Source organism: Ambystoma mexicanum, chromosome 13 (assembly GCF_040938575.1).
Source record: "Ambystoma mexicanum isolate Mex_15411 chromosome 13, UKY_AmexF1_1, whole genome shotgun sequence".
NCBI classification, from domain to species: domain Eukaryota; kingdom Metazoa; phylum Chordata; class Amphibia; order Caudata; family Ambystomatidae; genus Ambystoma; species Ambystoma mexicanum.
In genome coordinates, this window is record NC_090938.1 from 477,104,371 (window position 1) to 477,127,258 (window position 22,888).

At 47.8% G+C, this 22,888-nt stretch overlaps 1 protein-coding gene across 4 annotated transcripts in view; it reads right to left on the reverse strand.

Moving 5' to 3' along the window:
• Positions 1-10,385: 10,385 nt before the first annotated feature.
• The window catches only part of DDX42 (DEAD-box helicase 42), a 459,832-nt gene continuing 447,329 nt past the window's right edge, over positions 10,386-22,888 (reverse strand). For 3 of the 4 annotated variants that reach the window (XM_069634109.1, XM_069634108.1, XM_069634106.1), the window contains one exon: positions 13,487-14,381. In XM_069634109.1, the coding sequence (XP_069490210.1) occupies positions 13,632-14,381 (750 nt within the window). In that variant the 3' untranslated portion in view covers positions 13,487-13,631. Of the gene's footprint in view, positions 14,382-22,888 lie in introns of all 4 variants that reach the window. The other variant, XM_069634107.1, reaches the window with a different exon arrangement.

Consider the following 22,888-nt stretch of genomic DNA (forward strand, 5'->3'; position numbering starts at 1 on the left):
AAATGAAGGGTGACCAGACCAAAAAGGAAAGCAGTGGAAAAGAGGAAAGACATAGCAGTATGGCAAACCCCGAGCCCACTCTCCCTACTGTGTAGGCCGGCCAGAAGGCCCGACCACGTGGAGGTCCGAACGCCGGATCTTAGGTGCCAGAACCCACAGCCGTAGATGGTTCCCCCGTAGTCTTCGTCGAAGATGTTCTTGATAGGCGAAGTGACTTAACGGGGATTAAACCGACAATTCGGTAAGATAAACAAAGTCTCATGAAGAGCTCCGCTATAGGGCGACCAGTTATCTGGGCGGAAAAAAACAATCTGAGGGACCTCGGCGCGTGAGGGATTTTGGGTACTACACACATCACGATAGGGATAGTGTTTCAGACACGCCTATGCCGACGTGCCCTTTCGGTCCCCCGAAAGACAAGATGCAATACTCCGCGGTTACCACCGGATGTCGGACCATATGCACAGCATGTGATTCTAAGCAGATTAACAAGCATCGGAAACTTTGATTTCTTTGAGATGGAAAGATGTCAGAATGTTAAATACGTTCTAGTGGTAGTTTGTGCATTTAGCAAATGGGTCAAAGCTTTCCCACTGAAAGATAACACTGCAATGTCAACAGCAAAAGTAATGCTAAAAGAGTACTTTCCCTGTTTTGGTTTACTAAGGGTAATCTGGTCGGACAATGGTTCACACTTTATAGCATCAGTCACCAAGCACGTGTGTGAGGGATTACAGATAAGAAAGAAAATGTCATTCTGCGAACCATTCGGGATTGACACAATGGTACCCTAAAAAAGAAGCTAGCAAAGATATGTGCACACAGCCAGCTAAAATGGCCTGAAGCCCTACCATTCGCCTTAATGTCAATGAGTACAACAGCCCCCAAAAAAGGGTCGAATCGAGTATCCATTTTTGGTAGATTATTGTAACCAGTTGACTCTAAACTAGCGTTTGATTCACAAACAGTTGCGAGAAGCGTTACCTGATTGATACCTGGGTCCTGCCACACCATTCGGCCTGGCTCTATGAAAGACTTCCGGCGAAAATCCAGCCTTGGAAAGGGCCACTCCAGGTCCTATTGGCCACCCAGACTGCTGTGCGTGTAGATAGGAAGAAACATTGGATACATGCAGCACATTTGAAACAAGTACCTTTGTCCTTGCCCTATGACAATGGGTAAAGGAGGGGTTTGCCGATTCAGAACACAAATACATCCCTCAACACATACCTTTCAGTGACGGAGAATGCACAAACCCACATTTTAAGCAGCCAGACGTTTAACCTTTGCCAACCACCGTCACATTGTTTGAGGATCACTGCGTGCACGGAGCGTCTAGATAGTCTTTGGAAATAGCTAGGGAAGGACTTCTTGCAAGTAGGAAAGTATGGTATTTTTAAAGTACTGCACCCACAAGAAACCAACAATATTCCCTCCATACCGCCCAAAGATGTCTGGAGGTAGAGGAGGGCAGGGAAAAAATAAATAAAAAGACTACAAGCAAGATCAGCCATGTGGTCAGGTGCCACCCATGGATGAACTTTTAAAGCCTACATCGGTGAGTCTTTAAAAACCTTTGTATTTTCTTGTTCAAAACATGCAACTATGCGTCACACCGTAATGGTTAACATTCCCCAAATCCCCCCCGCCCGCTTCCCCTCACTCCCTTTGTGACACAGGCACGGCTGTAATGTCTCCAGGCTATTTCTTTTCACATTGTTCTTCACCACAAATATGATAACATTAGTCTCTCTATCGCCCATGTGTGGCGCGGTATCTGCAGCTTTTTTTTTTAAATGTTGGGTGTCACTGCTATTTTGGGTGATGCAACTCAATTCTGTAACCTTACCAGTCCATGTGCCTATCTGGAGGATCATTTTCTTTGGCTCCACGGCATGGTGCCCTTTGGGTGCATTCTGTGTCGTGCCTTTTAGGTAGCCCTTAACCATTACCCTGCATTCCTCCTGCCCCCATCCACGTCAGAAACAACCTACCTGCTTCCTGCCCCCCCTCACATAACTCCCCCCACCTAAACTATCAAACTGCAGTGTGTTTGCGTATTGGGGCGTTGAGGGCAGCCCGTGTGCTCCCTTTGGCGGTGGTCATTTCCAGTCTAACCAAGGCCACCGGCCTATGTCCTCAACGTCCTAACGTGAGGACTTGTTGTAAATATCTTGTAGCTTACAATTGTAAAGGGTACAGCTTTAAAATCAAGGAGTGCTGTGGTGACACCTCCCCGCCCCACCACGGATCTGGTATGTTCAGTGTGAATTGTTCTGGGGCCTCAGAGGGGGTGGGCGCGTGGGCATGGTAAAAAAATAACGTTGAGCCATTATGCTGTACACAAAGCTTTGCAGGGTACATCATGGAGTAGCTTATATCCTTTTTCCGGAGCATGTTTTTGACCGGTTGGAAGGTTTTCTGTTGATCTTCAACTGCTGGGCTGAAGTCCAGGAAGAGTCGTACCGTGGAGCTTCCCGATCTCAGCTCTTTTTCCCTTGCTACCCTGGGTATAGTCTATCTCTGTAGCGGAAGATTCTGGCAATGTGTGGGCATTCTGGGGTTCCTGGGGGTGAGGTGGGTGCCGCCGGGCCAGTGATCGGTGAGCATGTTCTACAAGAAACATTTGACAGTGTCGGGTTCTCCAGGATGTCTACCAGGAGTTCTACATATTTTTTCATATCTTCTACTTGTGTGGACTCCGGAACCCTCATAATGCGAATGTTATACCTCCTAGAACGACCTTCCAAATCTTCACTCTTCGCCATTTCCCGTTTCACGGATTGTTGTAGGGTGGCCATCTCACTCTGCAGGGCTGCCATTTTATCCTCCCCCTCCCAGATTCTCTGTTCAGCTTCTGCCATACATCTTATCTATCTGCATTGCAGAAATGTCCACCTTGCATGTAAGCGCATTGATCTTCGCTCCCAGGCGGTCTGTTTTTTTTTTTTGTGCCAGTGTCTGGTTCAGAGCCAACACATCCACCTGCGCCGTTGGTGGTGTTCAGGGAGAGGGGGTGATTGGCTGTGCTTGTTCGTTGCGGGCAAATTGATCCATCTTCGCCTGCTTTTTGGGTTGACCATGTTGGGGCTGGCCAGCTAGGCGTCTAAGTGGCGTTATGTTATCTGGGCTGGACAGTGCGCTGGTCCCTGTCACTGATGGCGCAGGATGTGTTCCGGGCATTCCTGCTGCTGGGGACACTCTTGCAACCGGATCTAGGGTCGGTCCGCCTCCCCGGTGGGTTTATTTGTGTATTCTTTGTCTGTTTCCTAGTGGCTGACAACTTGTGATGTGGGATATGACCCAGGTGCATCCCTTGCACCCATGCAGCGTGCAGACTGACCCCCCCTCCTCCCCCTGATGAGTGGGCTGGTGTTCGAAGCCCGTCCCAGGCCCTTTGCAACAATGTAGTGTGTGTCCACAGTATCGGTTGTGCCCATGGACAAGGTTCTAGCCAGTATGGAGGGGGTGCCGAGGCAGGCGCCCATGTGTGTGCAGCCAGAGGTATACCCACTGCGGCCCACTCCCTCTGCCCCCCTCTACATCCACTATTCTCGCACAGATTTCTCAGCTCACCAGCCTGGGCTATCCGGCCCACTGGTCAGGTCTGTTTATCACTTGGGGAAGCCCCCTGCGGGTGATATATATATATACAGAAATGCCCAAATTGCTGGCAGGAGTGCAGTGTTGTCCTCAGCGGGCCGGGCAGCTTTATGGTGACCCAAGTATTTGGTCCAAACGTTGTGGTGCAGCTTTATGTGTGCTGTTTTACACACTGTCACGGGCTGGGCCCCAGGGGGAAGGTTTGGGCTTTCCTTTCCCAGCGCGTGGGGTTTTGTTTGGCTCCCTGGCACAAATGCCCTTTCCGCAACAATTGTTATAGGCGTCGAGGGGGGATGGTTCTTTCTGATCCCAGGCGGTCCCCCACCAAGCATATGTCCCACGGTGGCAAGGTTGCGGCTCAGAAGGGGGTGCTTCGCAGTGATATGGCCCACTGGAGCAGAGGCGGACCCATCCCTTGGTGGTAGGTCGTAGGGGGGGATGCAGGTGGGCAACCAGTCTTCAAGTCAGGGGAGGGGGCCTGCTCGGGCCCCCCCCCTCCTCATCCCCCAAGCGGGGCCTCACTCTCCGCCACGTCCCCACCAACATGAGTCACAGTAGAGGTTCAATACGGGCAGTCGCTGGGACAAGGAGGAAGCGGGGGGCATCCCAGCTGTCTCAGGAGGTATAAACCACCAAGCCCAGATCGCCGCTTCCACGAGGGGGGAGGTCGGGGCCCACGCTCACCACTGACATATGGCACCTATAAGAGCTCCACTCGCTGATCTCTGGCAGGTCCGTGCTTTTGTTTCAGGCAGGATCACCCCTAGGCTTTGATCAGATCGTTGCAGCATTTGGGGGTGTACCATCCACTTCAGCCACCACAGCCGATGCCAGCACGTCGCATGGAGGAGCTTGCTGTCCACGCTTTGGTATAGGGGGTGATTTGTAAGCTGCTGTCTCCGAACGCCAGGCTGCTCCTCCCCCACATGGGGATCAGGCACTTCCCAACGGTCCAAAAGTATTAGAGCTCAGAGGCTGCGATTCTGCTCGACAGTGCACCGGGTGCCACGACCACTCGCACAGCGATCCCACTACTTTTCATACTTGGTCAAGTGGCACGGATCAAGGATGTTGGAAAGGATTTATGTGCCATTGTCGGAGCCTCTCAGGCAGCAGCCATCTTTGTCAGCCGTGCAACAGCACCCCCTATATCAGTGAGTCTTAACAGACACTGAAAGACTATGCCTCGTTTTGGGGTACACAGAAGCGATGAAATGGAAAGTATTGCCACTGGAATGAGCAGGTCCAAAGGATTATGGTCAACTAGAGATAAATGTGTGATTATAGCTATTGTGGCATGCATCGTACTTATATTAATGCAGGTTTTAGGTTTTCTGGAGCACTCACACCCACTTGGCTCACTATTGCCCACGGTGAGCTCCACTACTAGGTCTCCTTTCTAAGTACACATATACACATTTCGTCCCCTTGAACCTAGAGTGGTATCTCAATAACACCTTCATAATACTAAATGATACTCGTGCAATACTGAACAAAACCAACTGTTGGGTATGTTCCCACCTTCCACAACACAGTGAGAAAGGGTTTGGTTGGTACATACATCCTCTCCCATTGTCGACTGCTTGCTATGCATCCTTTATGGCCATGTTTTTTGGTAGATGGAATGACAGTAGTACAGGGAACCTTGATGGAACAAATATAAATATGTTTGATCAGCAGGTGCTACCTTTGGGATGCTCAGTGTTTGCTAACAGGAGCACTACCAACACTGCCTCTACGAAACGCTCAGACTGGAATTCTAGGTCATACCAATCGATATTTTGAATGTCACCAGTAGGGAATAGGGAAGTAACTCCTCCAGCATACACAATTAACAAAAATCCTGCCACGGTACCCTTTTGTCTAAGGAAGGTTCTAGGTACATATGACAAATGTATGAATACTGCAGTTTTGGTGAGCGAAACAAGGCCCTTGTACATGGAGGATCAATTTACTTTGTCTGTGGGATGCAAGCATATCCATGGTTACCCAAATATTGGAAATTAACATGTTACTTAGGAATATTGTTACCAGGGGTTTACTTGACATCAACTTCAGAAATATTGAAACACCCTCCTAGGAGGGATATCTATGATGGTACAACTGGTCAAATATTAGGGGATGTGTCAAAAATGATCGTTCCCTTTTAGGGCCCGGCGATAAACTCCTGAGACATTAATATATATATACTTCTTACAAACTTCCTACACCCTGATTGATGTGACTTCAATCACAAGGATAGTAATGTCATTTATATATACTTTGCCGATTCGTAGGTTTGCAGGAAGGAAAAGGTTAAACAGGTTCTCAGTTAATGTGAGGACAACTAAATGATCCAATGAAATCTAGACAAGCCTTTCCCAGCAGTAACAGTTCACCACAAGCTACCACCTATGAGAGACAAACAATATCAAAATGGACTACAAGAGTATTCAGGGAGTCGGGACAACCAAAGTCAATATGACAACAGGCTATGGAGCTGAGGCACTTTTTAGATTAGAAACAGTCTCGCACAAATTTAGAGAGTTTGTACAAAATCACTTAAGCCAATGCAATTCCTAACTGAGAAAAGGACAGCTAAATGACAATGAGGTAAGTACTCCAAGTCTAAACAGTACCTCTGGTTTGAAGAAGACTGGTCCAGCTGGATTCTGTCTTGCTACAGCAGTGCAGACCCTGTGTTCCTGAGCCTCAGTCGGGGGGACAAGAGAGGACATCTGGAAGCCTCCTGCGGCGGTACGTGGGAGGTCGTTGGCAGCTACGGGCTCTTCAGTTCAGCTGCACTTTGCGGTTTCAGCACTTAGTAAACAGCACCATCACAGATACTGGTTGGGCTTCCTTCACTCTTTGGATCCTGCACTCTGGTGAGGGGACTCGAGCTCTGTTCATTCTGCTTCTGGAGGGTCCCTAGGAGACTCCTGGAGCTTCTTGCTGGATTTCAGACGTTTCACTCAACTACAGAAAACTCGATCCGTGGCACTCAGTTCTTGCAGCAATGAAGAAGTACAGCCAGTCGGGGAAGATGGTCCAGTGGAATCGTGTCAGGGTTAGTTGGTCCCATTAACTCAACGGGAGAAGTCCCTTCCGGAGATTCTCTGTCAAATTGAAAAAGGAGTTTCAGCACAGCAGCCAGGCTTCACTGGGCAATCCAATGGTCCAGGAGGATGCAGCAAACATTATTCACGGTTTCTTCGTCGGGTCTTTCACCCAGTGGTCGACTCTGCCACTAGTCCCAGAACCCTTGCCTTCTAAGCAAGTTTCTCCCATTCATGCACAGCCTAGGCTGTCAATCACAGCAGGGTGGCTGTCCTGCAAGGACAAACGGACAGCCAGCCTTTCCAGTGGTCCCTTACATCCTGCCTGTCCAGACACACTGGAGCTAGAGGCGGGATTCAGGAATGAAGCCCACCAAAGGAAAACCAAACAAGGGGCTCAAATCTGCCTCGCCGCACACAGTAAAACCCAAAAATGGTCACCCATGTGTGCTGTACTGCAGCTGAGTGTTTAGCCTGCGGTAGAAAAGCACAATAGTAGGAAACATTAAACCACTGCCACCAGCCATTTAAAGTAGTGAAGGTAACAAACATGTTACATGAGAATGTAGGAAAAGGGGCTACTAGATAACCCCTGAGCACTCCACATAAGATGGTGTGTGATGGACCAACAAAGAGAAAAGGTACGTAAAGTCAATTTCACTTTACTGTTCTCGGGAACGGTAGTTCACCAAAGAAAAGGCATTTAAACCTTATGAGAATCTAAAGGATTTCTCTGGGACACTGCCCTTAAGGTGCTGTATGTCGCCATACAAAATGTAGATGCCTATGGAGTTTGTCAGACTCCAAAAACAGTTAACACAAAACCCAAATCAGGTCAAAACATGCAAGCATGAGAAAAAGGTCTCACTCATGCCAAAGTTAAGATGAAAAAGTCCTAAGTCCAGCAAAAGAGGCGGGGGTCTCTAAAGTTGGAGAAATTTAGCATTAAAATGAAAATTCTCCTGAACAATGCTAATGTTAAAGCATATTGATACCGCACACTATGACCACCAGAGTGGTCCCCTGGCGCTCTGGCGGATCTGAAAGGAAAAGGGAGTGGGGTTGGTTAGTAGGACTGAGTGGGAGAACAGCAAGAGAGCTGTGATGTGCTGTTGGCAGCTTCAGTTTGCTTAACACCATTCGCGGAGTTTAAATGTGCTTTTCGGTTGGTTGCAGTCATATGCTGCTGTGCGAGACTGTTTTGTTGTTGCGGTGTAGTGAAGTGAGTGAAGTTTGTTGTGCTTGGCGGTATGGTTGTGTTTGGTTTGCGTATGAGGGGTCTATGCAGACGGGTGAGATTTTTCAGTAGGGTTGGTTAATGGCATCACTATTTAGATGTGGAGCATGTCAAATTTCCAAATTCTGTCTAGAAGTGACAAGATTATCTACTTCTAAGGCAAACCAGCACCCTAAATAATTTCAGAACTGACAGTGATCGCCCAGTGCTCTTTTCGACGACTGGGACGCTTGTGGAAGATTAAGGCATCAGAAAACCAGCTCCCCAACGCCAATTCAAAAATATCCATTATATCTAGTGCGTGCTTTGCTGGTTGGGAACTCAATCCATCACACCACATTGGAACATGCACCCGTCCAACGAAATAACCTAGCCACAAGCACTGCATTTTAAAAATAGTTGCACATTTTTAACAATCAAGTGCCCGTTTGAGGTTTATGTTTAGCATGGTGCAAATAATGCTATGGGCGACCATAGAAATACATACAAATGAAAGATTCACACTTCCAATCAAGAATGCAAAATAATTTACATAGATGCACATTGGGAGACGTAGACAGAGGTGCTTGGCCTACGATCGTCTCAACAGCTTCACATAATGCCCACTCATTTATGATATGATAGTTTATTTATATAGCGCCTATACACGTGTTTCCAAGCGCTTCAAGGCAAGGGAGGGAACAAGGGAAAATACAACCACATTCTTACAGGCCATGACCAGTAAGGATGTGAAATTAACTATCGTACTCGGCCTAATGACATTTCAGATATTGCAAGTACTAAGACATAGATAAGGAAGGGAGGGAGGGGGGAGAGTGGGAAGGAAATGGAAACAGACAGGCGACTACCATACTAGGCCTGATGACATTTCTGGTAGAGCCAGAGGAAAACAAAAGGTGAGGGAGAGGGGTGCAGAAAGGGAGGGGAGGAACAAAACAAGCGACTATCATACTAGGCGTGACAACATTTCAGATAGTGATGGAGGGACACTAAGGGGATGGAGGAGCGACAGACGAGGTTGCTATCATACTAAGTCCAGGGACAATTCTGATAGAGTAAGTGCATAGAAGAAAGTAAGGGAGAGGTGAGGGGAGGAGATAGGAAAAGGGAGAGGTGAGGGGAGGAGAGAACAGAGAGTAAGCAGTCAAAAAGAGTAGAGAAGCAAGAGGGGAGAGCGAATGCGAATAGAATTGCAGAAGTCAGTAGTAACACAATGTTGCAAGCCAGGATACAAGATGAAGATGGGAAGAGCATGATTCAGGGCCACTATGAGTGCAAAGATGCAAAGGAAGTCCAGCATGAGAATTGAGAAAGGGTGATGCACCGTGAATCAATGAAGTCCATAAAAGTAAAATCCAGCATTGGCCACAAGACGGTGAAACCAGAATGTATCAGGAAAGACTCCTGTGTGCAGGGAGGAGGTGGGGGCACAAGAGAACAACACGGGGGGACCAGAGAGGGTGGGGATGGCCTGTGGGGACAGAGGGTGTAAACACATGTTGGTGCATGCTTACCTGCTGTCTTAGCAGGGGGTCGGAGCCTGGATCCTCCTGGTCCGAACAGGTCCAAACAGGAATTGCCCTTCTCTTTGGACCCCGGGAGAGAGACGACCTTGATCCAAGAGTTAAGAGCAGGAAGGAAGAGGCAGGGCTAAGAAGGTGGGTAGTGCTTAGTCCAGGTGACCTAGATCCACTTACACCAGGTGACCTAGATCCACTTACAGCAGCTCCCCAGCTGCAAAGGAAAAGAGGCTGGAGGTCTCCTTAAGTAGGGAAAAGAGCGGCAACCAGGAAGGCACCAGGTGGGCGGGGCTTAGGCCAGGTGACCTAGATACACTTACACCTGCTCCCCAGCTACCTGATCCAACACGTCTACACGGCGCAAAACACAAACTGAATAGAAGTTTACGATTAGCCAACTCAATTGTACTCACTTGGCCAATTTCAGAAATGGTAAGTGACGCCTGCTTGCAACAGACACCCTAGGAGAAAAAGGTAAAACAAGGCTGCAGAGGTAACAGCTGTTTAGCGAGTTTAAGTAGCGTGGAGGTAGATGCGGGAACACAGTGTGCAGTATTGGTAGCCTCATGGACCGTGGACAAGCCCAACTTGGACTTTTTTGCCTCTATTTACAGACCCCAGTGTGTCCGGAACATTAAACGAGTCACACATTGCATGAGCATGTGACCCAGATTGAGCCAGGCAGAGGGGCGCTGGGAAGCCGGTGAAAATGGGGGACCCGGGAAGGTTGCAGGCTGCATCCCTCGCTCCTAAACCTGAGAAAGCACACTTTAATCCCCACCTGCGTGCAATTTCCCCAGCCCCGCAGCTGCTCAGCTTGTTTACCTTTCATCCAGTCCACCACTTGCGACAAGGTCCACTTAGTGACTAAAGTCAACAAAAGCCTTAGGTTTTGGGGTGAACAGAAAACTCAACTTCGCTTGGGATAATATGAACAGACGCATACATTTGGACGCATGCAATGCACAAAATACAGACACAAGGTAAGACTACTTGTAAAACATTTACTGAATCAAGCAGAAAATAGGCAATGCACTTTTGATTTAAAAATGTCAGTCACACAACCAAATAGAGCTTTTAGATTTGTTTTATATTAACAAGATGGGCAATGGTACTACTATTCAACATGAGCTTTCTTAATATCAGTGCACCACCCACTACAGCAAGAACAGAACAAAAACTATGTGCACTATATACTCAGGACAATCGGCAATAAAAAGCAATTCCTTTGAATAATTGCTTTCTTTTATTAGCTGTACACTCATCAGTTCGTTTAGAGAAATTGCACTACATAGTGAATTGCCTTTTCATAACTATTGCATGGGAGCTATTTTTTGCCAAATGGATAGACTCATTTCCAACTAACCAAAGCGGCAGTATGGCAAGTTTGACCTATCGTTTAGGAGAACCTCGGCACAACAATGATCCCTGGGGGAAGCGCCTTTAAACCACACAAACTATTTGGCTCGAGGAAGTAGCATGAGTCTTGGATTGCATCACAGTCTGCTCTTAGTAGTGAAAGACAATGATGAGATGGACAGAAACCACCACTTTAAATATGCACAATGGCTCCACAATACACATGAAAGTAACCAACAGAGATCTAAACCTGCATCTGCTTATGAGTGCGCCGGGCAAGAGCATACATTTTCATATACAATTGCAAAAAGTGAGTGAGCTCAGGAACACAAAGGGACCAACCACTGTCTAACAGAACACATCAATGGGAAAGAGCTGATACTATGAATACTCTTGCATCCATGAAAACTAGTTGAGCCTGGCAGGGATTTGGGGTCATAATATAGTGACCTACAAGTAGAAAGTGACAGGCGCATTCGAAAAACCCAACAGTCCAACTACACACCTAACTCCTCCATTATCTTAAAATGTTTTCATATTCGACAGAAAACAGTAAGGCTCTTTAATGTTAACCTCTAAAATGTATCACTTGAGAAGACATGCTTCTGCCACCTTTGCTTTGTCGTTAACAGGAGTCCTTTTGGATGAACTCTAAGCAGCTTGAGCAGAGCAAGATGGTGATGGACAAAGAAGAGAGTCGAGAACAACATTTTAACTAACGTAATGGCAACACATGCTTACTTAACCTGAGCTGCAAACCACTACCAAAGCAGCAAAGAGACATTTTGCACACTGTACCCACTATAAAGGTAAACAGCAATAGGTTGACCAGCAGACTAGCATGAAGTAATAGGTCTGTACTGTCTGCCAAGGTTTGAGAATGAGACAAAATTGCAATGCTAGTTTGTTAGATGTGAACAAAATGTGTTGGCTGGTCATAGGATGTCATACATCTACAGTAAAGAAACCTGTATGACCGTTAAAAGTGAGCATAACGTAGAAGCATTCCAAGTGAACAAAGATGCCAATATGGATGTGGGTCCAAATATTACTGTCTTCAGATTACATACAGGCTGTCTACCTACCAGTGTGTACGTACATGAGCGCATGTGTCTGTCTAATTTAGATAGCTGACATGGTGTGGAGTGCAGTTCAATAAGGACAGTCCTATGCGCCATTGCCTCAATTATTTCTTTTTTTTTTAATGTAATAACTAGTATTGCACATGGCCAAGTTTTAAGACCAGCCTGTCCATTCGTTCTTCTATTGGGGATTGCCTCTAGCATTAGCTTCATAAATGAATACTCCAGAATGTTTTTGCCTTGGACTGCAGGAATGTAATTTTGCCTTAGACTGTGGTACTGTCAACCTTCATCAGAAATTACAACTAAAATAGGGGCAGCTTAAAAATGAGAGGTTCCAGTAGGTGACGGGGAGAAAAAGCATACATTTGCAATGCAACACTGGCTTGATGCCATCACCAAGGACTCAATTTACCTGTTCCGTAATGGGCTTTGGTTGGTTGCGCAGTGATGGCCCAGGTGTCGGAAATGAACAAACAAGGGCAAGTAATGTAATTAGGATGCCATCAGACGAGTGGTATGAGTGAGGGTCATGACGCAAGGTGTCGTCTTTCGTCTCAGAAGATGGGGAGGAAGTCGTCATGCTCGGTCTGTTTTTCTTTAAATAAAACAGTTGAAGTATTGTCTATCAGACCAATAACAATCATGGCCTGGACTGAAGGATAGTATGTCCAATCTAACATGGTGTAGATGTTTGCCTCTTTGCTGGCACAGAGCAGTTTCAAGTACCTGCCACACAAGAACTAATCCTAGAACAAATCAACTACCTCCCATTCATCACTGTGGCCATAAAACACTTTTGCTGGTTTCATCCAGTTTGATTTCTGATCTTCTACAATGTAGAACCTTAATGAGATTGCAGGGAAAACCGTTTCCTGGAACCTCACAAGCAAGCCAAAGATGGAACATTCAGGATCGTACTCTTCCCTGCACCTACTCACTAAAGATGAGCAAAACATGTTAAGAGAACTTTAAGCATTGCATGAAGGTTTCTGTATGACAATTACACACAGACACGCATACATATCTGAATTAAGGAATTATCTGGAGGAAGCAAATAAATCTTCAAAGCAATAACTAATACATGGTTTCCCCATCAATTGTTTAACCTTACGTTTGAAGTGTGCACTCTGTCAGGTGGCATGGATGAAATGGAAGTCTGAGGAAATCGAGTGGCGCTATTAACAGAGGAGTGACGCTGAACACTAAGGCCCCATCTCAACATTAGAAAGTCAACGTGTGGACATTTATGCAGAGATGTTCATGTGTATTTACTGTATGGTAAATAAGGTTGGGAAATAATGCATCGCTTTGTTAGGAACCTCTGACTGTTGCCACTTGCGATCATTCCCCTAGGAGCAAAACTAGAAAATCGTTACATAGAAAAAGAACAGAACAATCTTTAACAGAGGCCAAGTCTGCTTCAAAAATGGCATCCAATGCTCTTGGGTATATATTTCAGCAATGGTCAGATTTCCAGTTTTTGGGGAGTCAACATAAGTGGCAACTGGTTAATTACATCTGTATACTGCCATGGTTTTCTTTTTATGTAGCTTTTTAAAAACATCAAATCAGAAGTGGTAGAAAAATTCGATCTTTCACATACAATTCGGGTTTAGCATGAAAAACAATTCCACAATTACCCCACATAATATACCTGCCCCCATTGCATCAGAGGAATGCCCAATTACTACATATCGGTCTCTCTGGTCAAACCACCAACAATAGTTACTTATGAACCATCAGTCAAGAAAAGTAAATCTACCATTTGACAAAATAACTTAATAAATGTGGTTTAGCTGTCCCATCGACTCTTCTTGCGTTTGGGCGCATCAGGAATGATGAAGTCTTCAGGTTTGCTGTCCCGTTTACTGCTGCCTCCATCCTTACGACTATCACCATTTCGACTTTCGCCACCACTTCGACCCTCGCTGCTGCTTCGGCCTTCACTACTACTTCGTCCTTCACCGTGCCTGCTGCTGGAATGGCGGCCCTCACTGTGTCGATGACCTTCTCTGTGACGACTGCTGCCGTCTCCATGACGGCTACTGTCTCCGTGACGGCCGCTGCTGTCCCCATGGCGACCACCATCGCTGTATCGCTGGCTGTCACGGCTACTTCGGCTCTCACTGTGTCGATCACGACTACTACCACTTTCTCGCCCATCACAGCTCATGTCCCGACCACTGCTGCTCTCTCGACCACTGTCTCGACCACCACTGCCTTCACGGGAGCTGTCCCGCCCTCCGCTGCCCTCACGAATACTGTCTCGATTATTGCCAACAGGATTCGGGATGGTGTAACCTGGAATGCCCATTGTTGGGTAGTTTGTCGGCACACTGCTCAAAGTCCCTGTACTAACAAACCCTGACATTGGCTTGGCTGCTTTTGCAACTGGGGTCGCTGGATTTGTTGGCGTCTGTCCAGGATGAGTTGGTATGGAACTTAAGCTGCCAGCACTGGTCCATCCAGTTGCATTGGTTGGAGTGTTTTCTGTTTTGGGGTTATTCATGCTGGCGGCAATGAAGTGTGTCTTGTACTGGGACTGTAAATAGAAAGAATAACCACAAATCACATTACGAAAATGAACATAATAGGAGAAAAACATTAATCTCTTCACAGACTATCAAAAAATATACCATTATACAAAAGAAAAGAAAAAGTTACTGGCATGTAAGGAATAACTTGCTTAACTGCAACTCCTGTTCTGCAACATTGGTATTTTTCAAAGATTCAAGTGCCGTGAAGATTCCCAGTCAGGCTGGGAATCTTCAGTAGAACAAGTTACTTACCAACTGGTGACGTTCTTTCGACTGGATGTTCCTCCAACGTATTCCACATCTTTGACATGTAATGTACACAGCGGTGCACTTCGGAAACTTTTTCAGCAGAGGGCATCCTGCGTCGATGAGGTCGGGTCAATGTCCCTCAAAGGCCTCCGTCGAGGGCGACGTCACTGGATAGTACAAATAGGACGCACGGCACCCGTAGCCTCAGTTACGTTTTTTTCCCTCAGAACGTGTTGCACCAGTCTCTTGCCTGCTTGACTGTACTTGTGGAAATGGAAGCTGCAATCGCATCGGAAATTCTCCAGAGGGGCAGGCATGGAGAGCGATGCGGAATACGTTGGAGGAACATCCAGTCGAAAGAACGTTACCAGTTGGCAAGCAACTTTTTCTTCGAATGGATTGTGTCCTCCAACATATTCCACATCTTTGACAGACTCCCAAAGCAGTACCAGTAAATGGAAGAGGGAAAAGAATTTAGAGTATGCAATTAGAGGGCTGTGGAAGTAGCCACGCCCCTAGTGGAATGAGCTCGCAACCCTTCAGGAGGGTCCTTACCCGCCAATCCGTAACACACTGTAATGGTGAAGATAATCCATCTGGACAAGGTCCGTTTGGTAACAGCCTGGCCCAATCGGTGTCCAGCATATCCTACAAAGAGTTGATCGTCCACTCTGACCCTGGACATCCTAGAAATGTAAAAGCTCAGACCTCTCCTAGGATCCAACCGATGGGAGTTGCTCCTCCTCCTTACCAGGATGAGGAGGAGGGTAGAAAGATGGAAGAACCACCTTTTGACTCGATATTCAGATACTACCTTAGGTACCCAAAGTACAACCCTGTCCTTATGAAACACAGTAAAGGTTGGCTTAGATTAAAGTGTCTGCAATTCACTCACTCTGCGAGCGGAAGTAACCGCAACCAGGAACACAGTCTTGAAGGACAGTAATCTCAAAGGACAAGAGTGCAAAAGGTTCAAACGGAGCACCCATGAGAAATTTCAAAACCAAATTGAAATCCCAAACTGGCACCTGGAAAGGAGCCGGCGCGAATACATTAGTCAGTCCTTCAAGAAACAGAGAAATCAAAGGAATCTTAAAGTAAGAACATTCTTCAGACGAGCGCTTAAAGATAGACAACGCCGCCAGGTAACCCTTAATGGTACCCAATGGAAGGCCCCTGTGGGCCAAAGAAAGTAAGACAAAACCATAGCAATGGAGCACTGAAAAAGATCAACATTGTGACCTCTGCACCAGTCGCAGAATTTAAGCCAACGGTACAGGGATTTTGTTGCAGGCCGTCTGGCCAAAAGCAACACCTCCATCATGTCATCCGGGAGGTCCCAATCCTTATACCTCAACCTTTCAGATACCAAGCGTGAAGGTTGAGAGTCTTCACCTCTGGTTGTAGATCCTGCCCCTGCGCGCGAGAGCTGATCCTCTTGGTAGTGAAGACGGTGTGGAGGTCAGATGGACATTTCTAGAAGGTCCGGGTACCACGCTCTCCTGGCCGAATGAGGATCATGTGGGAACCGAACCTCTGTAACCTCCACAACACTTAAGAATGAAGGGGACTGGAGGAAACGCGTATAGCAGTGGGAATCACCAATCCACCACAAACGCGTCTCCTAAGGGTTCTCTTGGCGGAAATTCCCTTGAGCAGAAACTCACGCACTTCCGGATGACACTGGTGGCGAAGATATCCACTTGTGGGGTTCCCCCAAAGGGTGAAAATCTCCTGAAGGACTTCCTGAGCCAACTCCCACTCGTGAGAGATCGTGTTCTGCCTGCTCAGCGCATCCACCGCTGCATTTTCGTCTCTTGCAAGATGAACTGCAGAGATCGAAATTCCCTGCTGGATGGCCCAGAACCATAGCTGCATTGCGTCTCTGCACAACGGGAGTGACCCTAGCCCCCCTTTTTTGTTGAGGTAATGCATGGCCACTGTGTTGTCCGTCATGATCAGGACACTCTTCCCCCGTATAGAGGGCAGAAAAGCCTTCAGGGCTAGCATGATGGTCCTCGGCTCTAACAGATTGATGTGGAGTCTGGACTCCGACGGAGACCAATGACCGCTGGTGGTCAAGTCGTTGGCATGAGTGCCCAATCCTGTGAGGGAAGCGTCCGACACTAGTTACCTCCTCCGGCCACGGTTGCCAAAACGGTTCCCCCCATATCAGGTTCCCTTCGTTGGCCCATCACAGAAGATCCTGGAAGAACGAGAGTGGAATCTGAACGGGATCAGACATCTTTCCTGAGAACTCTGACCACTGCATCTTGAGAACCCATTGCAGGGATCTCATCCGCAGCCTGGCCTCTGGCACCAGAGAAATGCAGGATGCCATGAGGCCGAGCAACCTTAAGAGTTCAAAAGCTGGGAGACTCTGGGCATGTTGAAACTTGTCCATCTTCTGCACAATGTGATGAGCCCTCACCTTGGGAGGTAAGCACTTCCAAGGACGTGTCTAACACAGCCCCGATGTACTCTAGCAGTTGGGAAGGTGTCATATGCGACTTCTTGAAATTCAGGGAGAAGCCCAGCCTGTGGAGGGTGAGACCGAGGCGATCCAACGCTTGCTTGGGAGAGCACGCCCGGATCAACAGGTCGTCCAGGTAGGGGTAGACGTGAATACCCCCCTCACCTGAGATACGCTGCCACCGCCACCATTAGCTTGGTGAAGACCCTCGGGCTGAGGTCAGTCCGAATGGCAGGACCCGCAACTGAAAGTGCAGGTCGCCAGCCACAAACCTCAGGTACTTTCTGTGCTTGGGATGAATCGACATATGAAAGTAAGCATCCTGTAGGTCCAGAGATACCAATCGATCCTGAAGTTGAAGGGCCTGGAGGACTTGAGAAAGAGTAACCATCTTGAACTTGTCCTTCCTGAGAAGTTTGTTCAACCAACACAAGTCCATGATGGGTCTCACCCCCCCGTCTTTTTTCGGGTTAAAAAAATAAGGGGAATGCCATACCTTGTTCCTCTCCGCTACAGGCACCAGTTCTATAGCGCATTTCTCCAGCAGGGTTAGGATTTCCTGTGCAAGGAGCTAATACGGAAGCTTCAAAGAGAGTTTCCCCGGTGGATTGACGCAAGGCCGCTGAAACAAGGGAAGACAGTAGCCGTGGGCAATGGTATCCAGCACCCACGCATCTGAAGTAATGCCTCGCCACTCTTCGAGATGCTGAGACAGTCTGCCCCCAACCGGCGAACCATGGGACATGGCCTCATGACTGCTTGGAAGCGCCGGCGGCAGTGCCTGAGGGCAAAGAGGCAGCTGCCTGAGCGGCTCTGGCAACACGATTTCCCCGACCAGCACGGGTACTTTTTTGCTGGCCCCTTTAACTGGTGGCCCCTCTCGTTCTACCAAAGGAGGAGTAGTAACGAAAAGAACCTCCCCCCATTGCGGTCCCCTAGGACAAAAAGACGAAGGTTGACGCACAGCTGCGCTTAAAGATTTAGCCGCAGCTTTCGAGGTCTGCAACCTCTCAAGGCTCTCGTCAGCCTTGCTGCAAAACAAATGTGCTCCATCAAAGGGCATGTTGAGAAGACGGGCCTGCACATCCGGAGCAAAACCCGACTTCCACAACCACGCAAATCTGCGTATAACGGTGCTCGCAGCCATGGATCAGCTAACACTGTCGGCCGTATCCAAACCCTACTGAAGGGATTCGCACATGGCATCCTTGCCGTCCTACACAAGAGCAAGGAACCCATCCCTTTCTTCCCCCTTGGGAATGCTCAGCCGCTACGGAAACAGTTCCACTGGGAGTGTGTGAACCTTGACAAGGCACAAGTGGAGTTGGCCGAAATTGAATGCCATGCTCCCGCCAGAAAATACCTTCCGGGCCCAACCGTCTAAGCGCTTTTTGCCGCTTTCTGGAGGGATGGTAGGGTACGCCGCCTGTCTCGAGGTGGCAGTAGCCGCCTGAACCACCAAACTCTCGGGAGTGGGGTGAGTCGATAAATAGCTGGGGTCGCTAACGGAAAGGCAGTATTTCTTTGTCAAAGATTTATTAACAGCCGGGAGAGATTCTGGGGACTGCCAAGCAGCTGCCACCCTTTTCTTTAAGGTGAGATGAAATGGTAAAACCGGGTCAGAGGACAGACCTTGATCTAAGAGGTCCGTAAGATCATCCTGCACAAAGTCTTCAGGAGTACTGGACCACCCCAGATACTCTGAGACCCTAGCCATGAGCCTCTTGTATGAAGACTCTGCATGAGTCCCAGGCTCAGGCCTACCAAATTCCACTTCCGCTGAAGTGTCCAACCCACTGGCATCATGGAGGGTGGGTCTGCCTCAACTCTTCCAATTGACTATGTCCAGAAAAAGGTGGAGCTTCATCAAGTTCACCAAAGTCCTCAAACTCAGACCTTTCTTCCTCTTCATAAATGTCAGCCAGAGGGAGTTGAAATCTAGGTCTGGTGACAGACGAGGGCCTGGTGTCCAAAACGGGCCTCACAGACTTTGCCGTAGCCTTCCTAGGAGGATCCACCACATTGCGGTACTCCAAAGGTAGATTGCGGGCAAAAATACCTGAAGGCGTCAAGAGCGCCGAAGGCTTCGATGTCGAAAGCGTCGACAACCTTGATGTCGTGAACGCTGATGGCTTCGGCGTCGACACCGGTGCCGACAGCGCCGTGGGCTGATACGATGGCAAAGTGTCTACGTCAGAGTCGGACGGACACAACGCCGGCATCGAACCCTCAGTAAGTTGCTGCGGGCTCACTGGGGACGAGGACCGAGACATAGAAGCACGTCTCTTGCGACTTTTCGAATCCTTGTCCATACGGGACCTCGAAGGCTCCCGATGCGAGTCGCGTCGTGGACCCAAGCCCGAAGACGTGCGAGCCACGGTACAAGACCGATCCTGGAAGGCGCAACCGGACCAGTGCCCTGCGATTGAAAAATCGCTAACATTTGTTCTTTAAACGCAGCCCATTCCTCCGGAGTCGAGGAATTCGTCGGGCATGCTACCTTCCTCGAAGCACCATTCTCCGAGGAAGACTGGGAAGGCGACCGGTGATGTTGCTTCCTACAGTGCCGGGACGAGGAAGAAGAATGGCAGATACCACTCCGGGACAGAGATCCCCGGGACTCCTTCCGACGTGGAGAGTCACCCCCTCGAGTCGTCGGTGGAAACCCCCTTGGATGATTTGGATTTCCGGGACTTAACAGGCTTAGAGCCCCTACCTACCTGGAGCTTCCCCTTCCGCAAGGCCGTGGCAGTCAGCGACTGGCAATTCGAGCAGTGGGCAGTGTCGTGCGACTCACCCAGGCACCACAAACAAATGCGATGCATGCCGGTGATCGACATTTTTGACTTGCAGTCCCGGCAGGTCTTGAAGCCAGACCGCGAAGTCGGAGGGGTCGAAGAAAAAGACATCTCAATGATAACACAAGGCATGCCGAGTTTCACAAAGCAACACATTGACAGAAAAAATGGAACTGAGGCTAAGGGTGCCGTGCGCCCTATTTGTACCATCCGGTGACGTCGCCCTCGAGGGACGTCGCCCTCGAGGGACATCGACCCGACGTCATCGACGCCCTCTGCTGAAAAAGTTCCCGGAGTGCACAGCTGTGGACATTACATGTCAAAGATGTGGAACACGTTGGAGGACACAATCCATTCGAAATAGCAGTTTGAACAAACTGAAACTGGGTCCCTTTTGTGCTCTAATATAGTCACATTTAGGTCATACTGTCCACAGCCAATAGGACCATGTCCCTTAGCTCCTCCCCTGTCGGTCATCTTCAAATTCTGGCAAGCTCACGTGAGTGGCAGTATGAGCCAAAAATAAATAAATAAATAAATAAAGCAGACGATAGAGGTGTAGGCAGATGGGTTGGATGTGAATCTATCAAAGGTACCAATGCTTGAGAACAGGAGTTACAGGTAACTTATTCCCTCTCCAGCATTGGATCTTTCATAGATTCACATGCTATGAATAGATTACAAAGTAGTATAAAAAAAAACAATAACTACGGGCAGAGGCGAGCTCCATAAATAAACTTACCACTGCATGTTAGGACAGTTTTACTAAAGAGCACCCCAAAGGACTGTATAAGAGTATCCGTGGGCAATATAGAAACTCCAAATATAAAGTCTGTACCACTCAAGGTAATGGTAGTGTGGCAGAGCAGCCGGTTTGTTAGGGAGAATTCTCAGAAATGTGCTAATTCCTCTCTACCTTAGAGACCCCCAGCACCTTTGCTGGATTTTGAGGACTTACTTTTTTTTTGTTTTAAACTTACATTTGTATTGAATTTTGTAAAGTACAAGCAGCTCAATTGCTGAGCAACAATAGAGGGAGTTCAAAAACAGTAATATATAAAATAGATGCATCAACAAATTACAAGAACGTCCATGAAGATTACACCTGCTTCTTAATTCCCCATATCCCTGTTTCCCACCCCCCGCCTAGGTTGAACACTATTAATAGTCCAAGGTCACATCACTCACCAGGGTCGGACTGGGACATGAAATAGGCCCGGTCACCCAAAAAAAAGTGGTCCATGCCTCGCCTCAAAAAATTGGCCCACTCCTCGCCTCACAACCCTTGACCTCTGATGACATCACCAGAAGGGATGCCATTTGACCCCACCACAAAGTGACTTCCCGGGAGCGATGAAACACGACCTTTCACTCCTTGACAAAACAGGAAGTGGCATCAAATAGCATTGTTCCTAAGTACAGTAAATTACTGTGAATTCAAGCAGATGTCCAGAGCTAAATGATGTTATGTTAGCACTTACGCTTAAGCTGTTTTTAATAGAACAAATGTGCAAACAATATCACCCAACCTGTGTTGGTACTCATCTATCGACCTAAGAAGGATGAACGGCTTTTTGAAAAGAATTTTATTTTTATTTTTTAAACAAAATATTTCTTCCAAACCGGCTCAGGCATGGCCAGAAACCAGCCCCCACTCCCCAGGGACGATTTAGGCCCGGCCACGGCCTGAAAGGCAGAGGGGCCAATCCAACCCTGTCACTCACTAGTAAGGGTGCTGCTTACGAAAATGTTCCAAACATTGAACGAACATGAGGCGAACAGTTTATCTGGTTGGCAAAAGTAATGGCAGTTTTCTAGGTTTAACAGGATGTTGTCAGTGTCCTGATATGGTCAAGGTGTCTCAGGGTGGTTCAAGGTATGTGACACAAAACTCTGTGCAGGCCACTTCTGTTGCGATACGGTCTCCATGAAGGGCAGCCATCAAGCTGTCCATGTGAAATGACATGCATTACCGTAAAAGCATTTCTGATTGTATCTGCTTAGATTCACATGCTGTGCATATGGTCTGACATCCAGTGGTAACCGCGGAGTATTGCATCTGGTCTTTCAGGGACCGAAAGGGGACGTCGGCATAGGCGTGTCTGAAACACTATCCCTATCGTGACGTGTGTAGTACCCAAAATCCCTCACGCGCCGAGGTCCCTCAGATTGTATTTTTTCTGCCATGAGGAAGCCCAAGGCTAGTGAGTGAGTACATGAAGAGAGAAAGTAGTAAGAAGTCTATGTTCCTTCCACCCCGAGCGGGGAGGCAGGGAGGGCGCATGTGAATCTAAGCAGATACAATCATTAGAAATGCTTTTACGGTAAGTAATGCATGTCTTCTGATGCTTGTTAATCTGCTTAGAATCACATGCTGTGCATAGACTAGCGAGCAGTGGCCAGAGTTGGAGGTGGGTTGTGAGAAGGAACAGTAGAAAAAAGATGTCTTAGTACTGCTTGTCCCACCTGAGAATCAGACCTAGAATGAGTGTCTAGGCAATAGTGTTTTGTAAAGGTATGTACAGAACTCCAGGTTGCCGCTTTGCAAATGGACTCTAGGGGAACATTTGCAATGAATGCTATGGATGCCTCAGTGCCTCGAGTAGAATGTGCTCTAGGCTTGAAGTGCAGTTCTCTCTTTGCAAGAGTGTAACATAGTGTGATGCATTTGACAATTCACCTTGATATTGCCGATTTAGAGACAGGGTCCCCTTCTCTACCTGCTGCCACTGAAACAAAGAATTGTTTAGTTTTCCTTAGTGGTTTAGTTCTATCCATGTAGAACATGACTGCCCTGCGCACATCTAGTGTGTGAAGGCTTCTTTCGGCCATGTTAGTAGGTCTCTGGAAGAACGTGGGTAGTTCGATTGACTGGTTCACATGGAACTTGGAAATAAATTTCGGCGCAAATCTGGGATGTGTGCGCAGAACTACCTCATCTTTGTGGACTGTAACAAAGGGGTCCAAAACCGAGGGGGCCTGTAGTTCGCCA